General features: G+C 40.4%; 1 protein-coding gene across 2 annotated transcripts in view; it reads left to right on the top strand.

Annotated features, from left to right (window-relative positions):
• The window catches only part of LOC149220199 (serine/threonine-protein kinase STY46-like), a 432,848-nt gene that overhangs the window by 98,117 nt on the left and 321,775 nt on the right, over nucleotides 1–12,956 (top strand). For both annotated transcript variants that reach the window (XM_089384695.1, XM_089384696.1), the window contains exon 6: nucleotides 9,404–9,514. In XM_089384695.1, coding sequence (XP_089240821.1) covers nucleotides 9,404–9,514 — 111 coding nt within the window. The remainder of the gene's footprint in view (nucleotides 1–9,403; nucleotides 9,515–12,956) is intronic.

Raw genomic sequence — 12,956 nt, 5'->3', positions numbered from 1 at the left:
CCTTCACATGGTAATCCAATTCTTCTACCTGTTTGCCTTGACTCAAAGTTGCATATACATCTTTAAAGTCTATTTCTTGAGCATATTGTTCAATGTAGCTTTCATGTAGCACAGAATTATGCTTAAGTATAGTAGATGCATTTATAATGGGTCCAGATAGCATGTCTGCAACTTTGTTATGTATGCCCTTTTTATATCTGATGACTAAATGAAACTGTTGTAGAAAACCCATCCATCTATAATGTTTTGATTGCTGCAACTTAGTTTGGGAGTGTAGATATTGAAGTGGTTGATGATCAGTGTGTATCACTGTCTCTTTGCCCATTAAGTAATGTTTTCACTTTTTCACACTCTGAACTAATGCATACAATTCCTTATCATATGTAGGATAGTTAACTACTGCAGGATTAAAAGTCTAAGAATGATAACATATGGGTTTACCGTGCTGTGTCAACATTGCTCCCATGGCATAGTCACTGGCATCTGTTTGGATCTCAAATGGTCTTTGCAGATCAGGCAGTGCTAGTACAGGTGTTGTACTAATCTTTTCTTTCGAGGTGTCGAAGGCTTTCTGATGTTTGCCTCCCCACTAAAACACCTTGTTCAATCCCGTCAAAGCATGTAAGGGAGCTGCAATTGAGGAAAAGTTAGAAATGAACTTCCTCCAATATTGTGCTGCTCCTAAGAAGCTTCTCACTTCTGTAGCAGACTTGGGTTTAGGCCAGTTTACAATGATTGCCACTTCAGAGGGATCTATTTTCAATTCACCACCCCCTACTATATGACCCAAATAATTCAGTGATGTTTTGCCAAATTCACATTTTGAGAGTTTAACATGAAGTTTTTCTCTTTTCAAAACATCTAATCATGCTTTAAGTGTTCTTCTCATGTTTTACTAAAAATCAGAATGTCATCCAGATACACAATAACAAAATCATCAAGAAAAGGTCTGAGTACATCATTCATTAATCTCATGAAAGTAGCAGGAGCATTAGTTAAGCCAAAAGGCATAACCAGCCACTCATACAATCCCTGCTTTGTTTTGAAAGCAGTCTTCCATGCATCTTGTTCTGCAACTCTGACCTGATGGTATCCACTGTGCAAGTCTAGCTTGGTGAAATAAACAGCTTCCTTTAATTGATCTAAAAGATCATCTATGCGAGGAAGGGGATAACGATTTTTGATTGTTATTTTATTCAGTGCTTGGTAGTCAATGCACATTCTCCACGAGCCATCTTTCTTTCTCACCAAAACGATTGGTGACCCACATGGTGATGTGCTAGGTTTGATGAACCCCTTCTCGAGCAACTCCTACACCTGCTTCTTGATTTCAGCATTCTCTAAAGCAGACAATCTGTACATTCCAATGTTAGGCAATGGAGCATCTTGCTGCAAACCTTTAGGTTCTTGAAACAAGACATCATACTCTGAAACAACATTTTCCAGATCAGTTTGCTGTTTAGCATTATAGCCCTCAAATACATTGGTTTTATTAGGTTTCTTTTCCTTTACAACCATCAGTAAGGATTGTTTGCATGAATTATCATTCTTTTCATCTGCCCTGAGTTTATGAGAGTATAATTATTCTTGAGCTTATGAGCTCTTACAAAGTATTTGATTCCATCTTTAACAAGTAGATACTTGTTCTCAGCTCTATAGAAAATAGCCTTTCTATCATACAAGTAAGGACTTCCTAAAACAATTCCACATATATCCAAAGGAATTATGTCTAACTCCACCTCATCTACAAATGCTGACCCAAAAGAAAACTTGAGTTTGCACTGTCTAGTCACTTGTAGTTGTGCTTTATCATTCAACCATTCTAATGGGTATGGTTTTTTGTGAGGTGTAGTTGCCAATCCCAATTTCTTTACAATTGCTTCAGAAATTAAATTTACTTGTGAGCCACTATCAAACAAAGTATCAATCTTTTGATATTTGGAATCAACTCGAATATGGAAAAGCTCATGCCTTTTTCTCTCATTCTCTTCATCAATGATAGATTGAGCAGAATTACTAGTAGATGCTTCAGAATTCTTACCTTTTATACCTGTCGCTGCAATGGTTGTTTTATCTCCTGAGTTTGACCCCAAATCTTTCTGAATAGCTGCAACAGTCTTCTTCTTCTTGCCCTCGAACTTCTTAGGCCTTAGCTCTGGATGCAGAATCCAACAATGCTCATCATCATGCCCATCCTTTTTGTAGTGAGTGCATGAAGCTTTGCTTTTCTGTGCAGTGTTAGCCTTCCTTGGCTTCCACTTCTGCTTTCTTTTCTCCTTGCTCTTGCTTGCAGTGGGTTGGGATGGTCCCCCAACTTCTGGATTTCCATTCTTTCCTCTAGCTTCTAGATGAGTAGCTTGTACAGATACCTCATCTATACTAGTGGGATTAAACATGAGGATGGTATGCCTCATGTAGCTGTGTAGACCACCAATGTACTTCAACAGAGTCTCTGGTGAGTCTAATGAGATTCCTAGAATCAATGCTCTCTTTCTAAATTCTTGAGTGTACCCTTGCACACTTTGCCCTTTCAACTGCCGAAGAGTTTGCCAACTCATCATGGCTTGTTGCATGTAGGCCAATGGATAGAACTGCTTTTTGATTGCAGAAACAAATTCATTCTAGACAGAGATAGTCTTACCATGCCTTTTCATATCAGCTTGGGTCTTGCCTTCCCACCAAACCGAGGCAGTCCCTCCTAGGCGTAGACTTACCAGCTGAATCTTGCTCTTGTTTGAGTCGATGTTCTTAACTCTGCAATAAACATCAATTTGTCTAATCCAATTGTCCAACTTTTCTGCATTTAACTCTCCATCATATATAGGCAAATCAAATTTAACATCTAACTTGATTAAATATGCCTTCTTGTTATGCACAGGGCTATTAGGAGGGGTGAGGAAGCTTTCCTCTTTCCTTTTTCCTTTGGAGTGGTCATGGAAGTGAGACTCATCTTCTTCTTTGTCTTGCTTGAAGCCTGATGAATCTTCCTCCTTATGTTTTCTAAAGTCCCTATACATTTCTTCTACCATGGACTTTATGGCTAGGAAACTTTCTATGAATTGAGGGCCTGGTCCCACAGAACCTTCCTCTGACATTGTCTTCCGAGGATAGACTCTTCCAATTTCATGATTAGTTTCGACCAACTCTCCTTCTCCTAATTTGAGCTTTGATCTAGTGAGCATTCAACAACTAAACCAACACAAGCTTGTCTAACCTTTACAACCTTGAGCTCTGATACCACTTGATCTGAAAACACCCTATGAGTGATCTCAGTTAAAGATTTATTAAATGAAGGTATTACAGACTCATGTGCTGGTTTTTGTCTATGTTATTTAGGCAACGAATCGATCAGACTGCAAATACACAGACACTTGAAATAGAAAACAACAGAGAAATACAGTAAGCAAATATAAGAACACAAGAATTTAATAAGGAGTTCACCCTATCCTCCAGGGCTACATCTCCGGTCCAGCTCTCAGTGGTGGCCTTCTTTTATTGTGTCTTAAAAGCAGAGAATTACAATGAAGGAGCTCAATATGAGTCTCCTGAACAAAATTTGCTTGGCAAGTGGTTCTTGGATTCCCCAAGCCACTAGAATGCACAGACTCTGTTCCTCACCAACTCTTCGACCTCTCTGGTCTTTAATGGAAGGAGCCCAGTGTGGTGCTCAGTCCTGACAGATCCTCTCAGGGATGGCTTGAATCTCTCAAGCTCTCTGGTGCTCGACGCTGCCTTTGGTCAGCTCGGCCCTCTGTCTTCTTTCTGCTTCTTTTGCTTCATTGTCTTTCTTCGTTTTCTCTGTCTATGTCTTCCTTCTTTTTCTCTGTATATGTCTTCCTGTCTCTTCTGCTTTGTCTGTTCATGGCTTTAAAGCCATTCGAGCTCATGGCTGTTCGATTCCCCTTCCACTTTCGTTGGATCACCTGCTGCAGCTTTGCTTGGAGTTCCCTGTTTCAGCGTCATCATTAGGCCCACAGGGAGTGGCCACTTGTCCTCTTGCGGACTGCACCAGCTTTTTCCTCGTTGGTTCAATTCTTCGGTTACGTCGTGGAATGAGTCCTCTGCCACCTTGGCGGTCAAATCGGACCTCAAGTTCTTTTAGATCACGGCTTATTCCCCTGTCAATTCCAGTTTCCCCATTGGGCGCTATCTCAGCCATTAGATCTGGGGCCTCCAGATCCGACGCCATTCGCACATTTCGCGCAGTTGACTTGCTCGACTGTTAGCGCGCGATGAGTGGCGGTTTTCTCTCTCCTCTGCTTGCCATGCGTCGGGTGCTGAGTGGAATCGCTCCGTTTTCGCCAAATCTGCTTACCGCCCAAGGGTGCCCCCGATAAATACCGCCGGTTTTTGGAGCACGGGTCCCGCCTTAGCCTTTAGCCTTTTCCCCATGATTTTCCCTGGCTCCCATGCGACTGAGCACTCGGGGCCTCTCCTTCTCGAGGGTTTTTGCACTAAGCGCTAATCGCGCATCAAAAACTGCCTCCTTTTCCCGATCTGGGCTTCCCAGGGGCTAGTTTCACCTCTTGCACAGTCTCCATGGGCCTTGGTCAGCGTGCTTTGACCGAGGTCCTCGTTGTTCCACGCTGGCTGCTAACTGCCACTGTTTAGAGGTGTTTCTGATTGCCGCTCTTAATTCTTTGAAGCCTGTCCTGACCTGATACAGACATGGTTCTCTGATAACTCTTCTTGGATCCAATTCGGATCATAATGTAGGCCCATAGGCTAATTCGAACTCCTTAGGAGGCTATATATTGATGTTAGATACACTCATTTGTATGATCACTTGACTTGGGATCTCTCTAATAATAGAGGATTTTCACACTTTTTCCTTGGATATTTTTGGAGATGGATGAATTTTGATGTATGGATTTGGGCTATTTCTCGTCTTGGAGCTTTATTGAGCAAACAAAATGCTGCTTGGATATACTCTGTAACGTTGCAAGTAAATTTTGATGCTATTATTCTTGTCGCTGCATACTGCTAAAATTAGGGCTAGTCACTGCATTATTGAAATGTGGAATTTAGCATGTTTTAGCTAATTTAATGTATGGGCCAATGCTATATGAATGAAATGTCCTAGAGATTTCTTTATCTCGAGAAGCTTGCATCATTTTCTTTAAAGTATAAATGCTTGAAGGTCACTTTTCTTTTCTTTCTCTCAACATTGGACGAAGTTGACTTTTTGGGCCTTCTTGATCAAGAAACCAAGTTCTTACTCATCATTATCGTTGACTCCATATTCCCAAGTAAACTAGGCACTGATCCCTCAAAAAGGGTGATCATTTCAACCCTCTTTTAACCATTTTCCCTTTTTTCCTAAAGTCTAGCCTCATTAGGTCACCTAGGGCATCAATTTCCTGGGAATTGACCCAAGGAAAAAATTCGATCTCTTATAGGCTACTGCGCTAGTGCGTCCCCTCCCTCTCCAAATTTGAGGCAATTCTAATTGTGGAATCTCCGGGAATCTCAAGCCCTAACTTTAGGATCGAATTGTGCCTAGGCATCCCCAAGGCTAGACCTCAATAGGATCAATTCAACCTTTTGAAGAAAGTATTCTTGTTTGGTCCTTTCCCCTCACCTTGTCCAAGATAGGAACATCATTGGTTGCTACATTCCATCCCTGAACCTGGGCTAGGTCCACTTGGCCCCGTGTGGTCCCACTTCTCAATAAAGACTATTTGTCAAGGACCATTTGGGAATCCAAGTTTCCCAAGGATTATAGGGATTGAGAAACTTGTTCATAAGCCTATCCTTTCTCCCTCAACCCTCCAATCCTCACCCCTTATCCCTGGTGGACCAAGTCCCTTGCTTAAAGAGCAAGCAAGCTCCATTCTTCACTCCATCCTTGGGAAAGGGTTTCAGGGTCACTTCTCACCTATCCATTGACATATACTTTACAAGTGAATCCCTACACTATCGGGACTCCTCCCATCGGTGAAAGTCCGTAAAGAGCAGGGAGACTTAGCTGTGGTGACAATGGGCTAAGCCTCCACAATTTCCTTTAACCTAGCAGTTGCCCTCTCAGGAACCCCTTTAGGTCCCTTGATGGTTTGAGTGGTAACATGCCACACATATGGGAGGAAATTCTCCTCAAGCATGACATCATCCTCGAAATGAGCTCTAGAAGCCATAAAAAGGTGTGATATGGGCTAATGATTGCTCCAGACTCCAAGATGGATCTCAAAGATCATGTGCAAGCCTCCAAAGTGCCTCAATGCCAACACATCATGTCCTTGATGCCTTATGTCACTGTCAAAGGAGCAAGAGGGGTGACATGGCAGTCTCTAACACAAGCATTGGCGCTCCAATGTAATGTGCAAGCCCTACCCTGTCATGCCAAGGATGACCATCATCATCCGGGTTCCAGAACAAGTGGTGACCATGAAATAGTGTTAAGGCCAGAATGGGGGCATCTTGGGTCCACTGGGCACATCATCAATATCTCCAATACCAAGCTTCATGGGTCAGTGTTTCAACAATTGGGGGCCCCTTGGGGTGCCAAGCATCATGTGGGGTCATGAATTAGCCCAACGCTCTGCTTTGGATAGGAAACAGTGCATCAACAAGGTCAACCTTGCTCTCTGCAATGGATAACACAACCTCTACTGCTCTGCTAAGAAAGTGGGGCAATCACCTCAAGAATCCTTTGCTTTTGTGATGAGAACCACCTAACAAAACCCTCTCAAGATCAAGTGAAAATCAACAATCATTAGGTACAAAAACCATGGATGCATCATAGTAGACCATACTTAATGTTAGGGACACAATAATACTTGACACAAAGACCACCTTCAAATATCTAACTAGATTGAGTCCTGTATAAATGTTCCCTCCTTATTTTATGGATGACTAGATGGATAACCCTAGTAGGTGTTAACAACTCCCAAGGGGAAGTGACAGGTCCCAAGTTAGCCGATTTATCCATAAGTGTGTGTGTGTAGATGGTGGCAACAAAGTTGGCATGACTTCAGGGCAGGGTGCCATAGCCAAGTGACCAATTAATGGTGGTCCAACATCTTGAGTGTATAGATGAAAGTAGGGAGCAATTGTGGAGGCATGAGTGACCCTTTCCTTAGCATGTTTTTTCCACCTGTCTAGTGCACATTTTACTTTTTTATGATAATGCTTTGATTTGGGTGCATAGTTGAGAAGCCTAAGCTTGCTTTGTTTGGATTTGGCATTTAATACCCCTTAATGACGAGGTTGTTTATTGCTCATTAGAGTTGGGAAAATACAAGGTTTCCTTTTTATACATGGGGCATCATGTGCTCAAAAAACCGGGTATGGCTAATGAGGGGGTTAAAGCCACGCACTAATCAAATGTCCCAACCGTCTTTTGCATTTTATCTTTTTCTTTCATTGTGTCTTTCTTTTGCTTTTAACTTTCTTTTAGCTCCATCAACCTCCAAGGTAAAGTTTTCCAACCCAGAGTCAAGGATGGGGATTCAGATGAGAGGGTGCCAATCCCCATGACCAATGACCACCAACCCAAAGAATGGAGATGGAAAAATGGGAAAGATGGAAAGTAGTAAGTGTGGGATACCATGGACACACTCCTTTAATCAAAGCCTCCCCAATAGTGTCCTTCCTAGAACCCTAAGGCCTCATAGGAGGTCCCATTGGACTAGAGTCAAAGACTAACCTCCTAGGTGAAGTGAGGGAACAAGAATACAATCAAAGATCGGTTAGTCATTCGGATCATCTCTTGATTCATAGTAATATGCCCGAAACATTAAGTGAAAGTGCATGATTACAAAATTGTTTAAGTACCTGCCGATGGATGACCCACCTTCCTTCAAGAGGGAGTGCCAGATGGGAGAGAGAAATTTGATTGGAGCAAAAAGTGGAGGATCTATGACATCATGTCATGTGCTGATCAATAGGGCTTACTAGTTGGTTGGCTATCCAAGGAAGATAAATACAGAGCCAACATCTCTACTTTGTGACAATAAAGGGGTGTTTAAACTAGCCAATAATTTAGTTTTCCATGAGTGTCCCAAACATGTTGAGATACATTTCCACTTCATTAGACAACTTGTAGAGGATGGATCTATTGAGATACGATACTGCCCCATAGAGGACCAAACTATATACATTTTTACAAAGTCATTGGGTCGCAAAAAATGTGTAAAATTTGGGGCTAAGATTGGTGTAGTTAGTAGATTAACCATTGAGGAACGGTGTTAAAGTAAATGCCAGATTATAATGGTCAACTAGATACTAGACATAGGAAATAATAAAGTCATTTCAATTTAGGTTACTTGATGTTTTTATGCTTTATTTAACTTTAGTTTTTTTCTTAGTCTATCCCACATTCATAAGGTGGATTGACATGACTAGCTTGTAACCCTTTATAAGAATGCTTTCGCTTTCTCAATAATGTGATGCAATATGGAGAACTCTCTCATGTATCTTGGTTTTCTTTGTGTTTGATTTTTCATGATAAATATATGCTTGAATGTGTATGCACAACACCTATTGAAACATTTTGCAACTCTTGCTAGTATATTAGAAATTTGATGAAAGTTTTGTAGCTACTCTATTACGCTGAGAACTATCCTTGAGCTTTGAAGTTTGTTGCTTCCCTACAAAAGCCATCAGTTCCTTATCATTTAGTCTTGGAATACCTAGCTAAACTACCACACACTACCGCTTCATCTTGGTTCATCGAGGATGAACATAGTCTTTAGGTGCAACATGAATCAATTACATATTGGGTGTTTACTTGGATTGCTCCAAAAATTATTCAGTCCACTGGGTTTCACCTAGATTAGTTCATGTGTAGATGATTCTTACCTGATTTTACTTGGATACCCTTATGTAGAGTAACTACCAAGCTTTCCGTCCATGTATTGGAGAATGATTCTGCCAAAGCATGGTTGAACATATTTCTGTGTGTTCACTGTCTTGTCCATGTGCCCATCCTACTTGCAACATCCTTGATAATGAAAAGAAGTAGAACTTTCCTTGTATAGGGTGTTTTAAACTTGCCTATCCATTTAGTTATGTCACCTCTTTATAAAATGCAAAGCAATCCTTAAGGATGAAGATAATGGTTTATAATTCACAAAGAGTGTAAATGGTTTATATCGAGCTCCATATAGTTATGGTGACTGGCTTGAATGAGAATAATATACTTAGAATTTTGGTATGCAATTTAATGCAATTGTTATTAATGTAAAGCATCGTCTTAGTCTCTAAGTATTGTATCAAATTATGCATGTCTTATCTCCTCAACCTCATTGAAATTTTTGTAATTTACAACTATTAGATTATTCAAGTTCAAAAAAAATGTTTAAAGATGGATAGAAATGATTTTTATTTTTTATTTTTGAATCCTTTTCTTTCAATTACCTTTTGTTGGTATATTTACTAATTAAGTTTGGTGATGTTTTTGTAGCTATCTACTTTGCTTGGAGATGTAGGGTTGAATATTCGTGAAGCACATGTGTTCAACACAAATGATGGGTACTCTCTGGATGTTTTTTTGGTAGATGGTTGGAAAACAAAGGTATGGATGATATATAGATGAAAACAACGTATATGCCTATGCTTCATCTATATGTTTTGAAAGACGTTACTTGCATTAGTATGAGATTCAAGATGTTATATAATTGAGACACAATCTATGATTTAGGTACTCTAATATGAAAAACCTACCATTATGCATGTCATTCATAAATTTTCCACTCTAACTTATACCATATACACAACTTTAATCTTAGTGATAACTTTCATTAAATATTAAGCGCTAGGTGCCTAATGTTTTTATGATCTCAGTCAAACAAGTAGATTGGTGAATGTAATTGATGTTGAAATTAAATTTTATACCATATCATCAGTCGCACAATAGATAGAAAATGAACAGTGGAAGCATAAAAATTAATTTCTCACACACACAAGTAATTACTCCTTCAAATCAGCTATGCATTTTTTTGAAAATTTTACAAGGAAACCTTACACGCTGTCTAGAAAACAACATTACATATATACCAAAAAACACCCTAAATTGAGCTTATACAACTTGCTTGAGAAAGTACAGCTTGCTGGAAAATACAAAAAATAACGGAAAACTGTTACAGTGTTAATTTTAGGTATGTTCTATGCTTAGAGCAATTTATTTCAATTTTCACAGTTAGCTCCATATCTTTCCAGATTAGCAATCACATCAGCATTAAAGTAAACTGCAGATAGAACATAAACATAAATCGCAGAAGACAAGCCAAGACAAGAGGACACAAGATGTGGCGCTAGCCAGGGACAAACCCCAATGTGGGGAAACCCTTGATCAATTCTTCTTATATGTTCTTCAATAGTTCAGTGGAGAGAGAGAGAGAGATAATACGTTTACAACAGAAGTCAACACTTTGACTTATCTAGATAAGAGCATAGATCATCTCTAAGAAGATGATACATGAGATCAGTTGAGGACATGCTGCTTCAACTAATTCTCCAAGGTGACTCCTTCACCTATTGTTGTGCTGCATTTCGTCATCATGCTGCACCTGACCGCGCTGCACCCATCATCACTATGCTGCATCTCATCACGCTTAATTAATCATGACTGTACCCATCACTGTACTGCATTATGTGCCATTGCTGCACCATGTTGCCATCCTGACCTATGTGTTGGCTGCACCTTGCTTGCTTGTTGTCCCTAGCATGCTTGTTGTCCTTAGCATGCTTGTTGTTGCATGCTATTTGTTCCTTGCATGCTAGCTATAACATTGCATGCTTGGTGTATTTGCTGCTAAGTACCATACAACTGTCCCAATGTTAGTTAGCTGTCCCTTGCATGCTGCTCTCCTTCGGAGACAGATGCTCCAACTGTTTCGGCAGTTTCCGACAGTTTTGGCTGTTCCCGGCAGTTCTCGGCAATTCTGGCAGTTTCGGTTGTTCTCGGCAGTTCCGGCTTTTCCGATAGTTCCAGCTTTTTCGACATTTCCGGCGTTTCCGGCAGTTTCAGCTTTTCCGTCTTTTCCGGCAGTTCCGACTTTTCTGACAGTTCCGACTTTTCCGGCTTTTCTGGCAGTTTCGACTTTTCCAGCATTTCTGGCTTTTCCGACAGTTCTGGCTTTCTGCCCTCTGGATCAGGGCAACGTTATTCCTTAGGATCTCTCCTTCTACTAAAACCCAAAGACAAGTAGAGAGAGGAAGAGATCCCAAGTGTGTTGAAATGACTTGAAGGCCACCTCTGTTTATACTAAAACGTTGAGCATATGTGGGGTTTATTTGGTTGCTAGCCAACCTTGACGAATTGTCTTATAATGCAAATAAATTCATAACTCCATGAATACTTATTGGAATCAGATGATCTTTAGATCAATCGTACACCTCTCGATGAGAGGGATCCAAAAAAAATATCAGCTGCCATAAATAAGATGACCCACATGGAGTGTGGCCCTAGTTACCAATTTTAGCATACAGTGTTATTGGTACAATCGTACAAATGTTTGCACAATTGTACAGATCTGTTCCATACACCTATACATAATTTCTTGGTGCTCTCTCCTTTCTCTGTGTCTTAGTTGCTCAACTGCCCCTCTGTGTTGAAATCCTCTACCTCTCCCTGCCTTTATACTTTTGGTAGAGAATCTATTTTTAAGATTTCTCCTAGTCTAAGTCATGCATGGGATACATTATAGACTCAAGTGCTAAATATAAGACTTTCACCTTTTTACTAAAGTGAATTACAAATTCACAATGAATCTATTTGTAATTTCTTGTTCGAGCTATAATTCTCAACACTTCATCTTAGCAAGGAAGGAATTCTCCACCAATCGAAGTCTATTTTTAAAGCCTCAAAATTCCCTTTTTCCAAAGGTTGCTCAAAATATTAGCTAACAACTGATCTGTGGGAATATGCTGGAGCTTCATTGCTCCTATTTGAATCCTATCTCGTATGTAGCAATCTCTTCTCTTTCCTGAGCTAAGTGCCATGGAAGTTTGCTTCTTGTTGAACCATGATACCATCACTAATTCCAAGCTAAAGTAGCACTTTGAGGTGCTCTTCTTGTTTGCTGCTTTGCTTGCCACTTGACATTCTCCAAGATAATCTCAGACCATAATCCATTGTGCCCTTCATTGTCTATGTGAACCATCAAGGCCTCATCACAAAAGTAAAAGGGGCTCTTGTCTCCACCTCTTCATCTAAATGCTGTTGTACTGCCTTGGAATTCATTACTGATCATGTCTCAACCTTTAGAGCTTCTTGCTCCTCATCCTTTGTCACTAAGTCTAGAATCTCCTTAGACCTATACTTGTTGCTTGGGAAAACAACCTTGGTGTGCTTGCCAAGAGTGCACCCTCTACATACACCATGCTGCTCAATACTAAACTTTAGAAGACTTGTGACCATCTCCCTTAGAATAGGGAACATTTTGTGATGCAGGTGCCCCATCCTCTTGTGCCACAACATGTAGAGGTTGGCATTGTTATGCACCAGGGCTTAAACAAATTCACTTGACAATTGTAAGCACTGTGAATAATTTAAACAACTATTCCCTGTGAACAAAATATGAAATAACAGAATATTACATCCATTGCAGAAACAGTAAAGGCTTCTAAAATTAAACATCATGAGCTTGTGATAAAATTTTTCCGAGTTTTATAAATTTAATTGACAGAACCAATGAGAGTACTTACCTGTAATCCTACGGTTGATGATGCCTCAAACTGCTCATGCTTCGGTTACCAAAAGGCCGAAACCACCTAGCCAAATTGAGTAGAACCTCGCTTACTCAGTCCAGTAAGCTTCTCAGTTGAAGCAGACTGTTCCCCCGTGCCCAAAAACCTCAGAACAAGCAAGGCTCAATTGTTTCTCATGAACTCTGTGTTCCAATTTTTCCTCCTGTTTCCTCCCTTCTCAAAATTGTTCCCTGCTCCTTGTATGCTCTTTCTTGGCGGTGGTCGCTCCCTCCACTTGCAACCCACCGCTTCACCTTCTTGTGACA

The sequence above is a fragment of the Pinus tabuliformis genome, chromosome Q (genome assembly GCF_031772625.1).
Source record: "Pinus tabuliformis cultivar Carrire ecotype Pingquan chromosome Q, CPIR1, whole genome shotgun sequence".
NCBI lineage: Eukaryota > Viridiplantae > Streptophyta > Pinopsida > Pinales > Pinaceae > Pinus > Pinus tabuliformis.
This window is presented reverse-complemented; position numbering and strand designations above follow the sequence as displayed.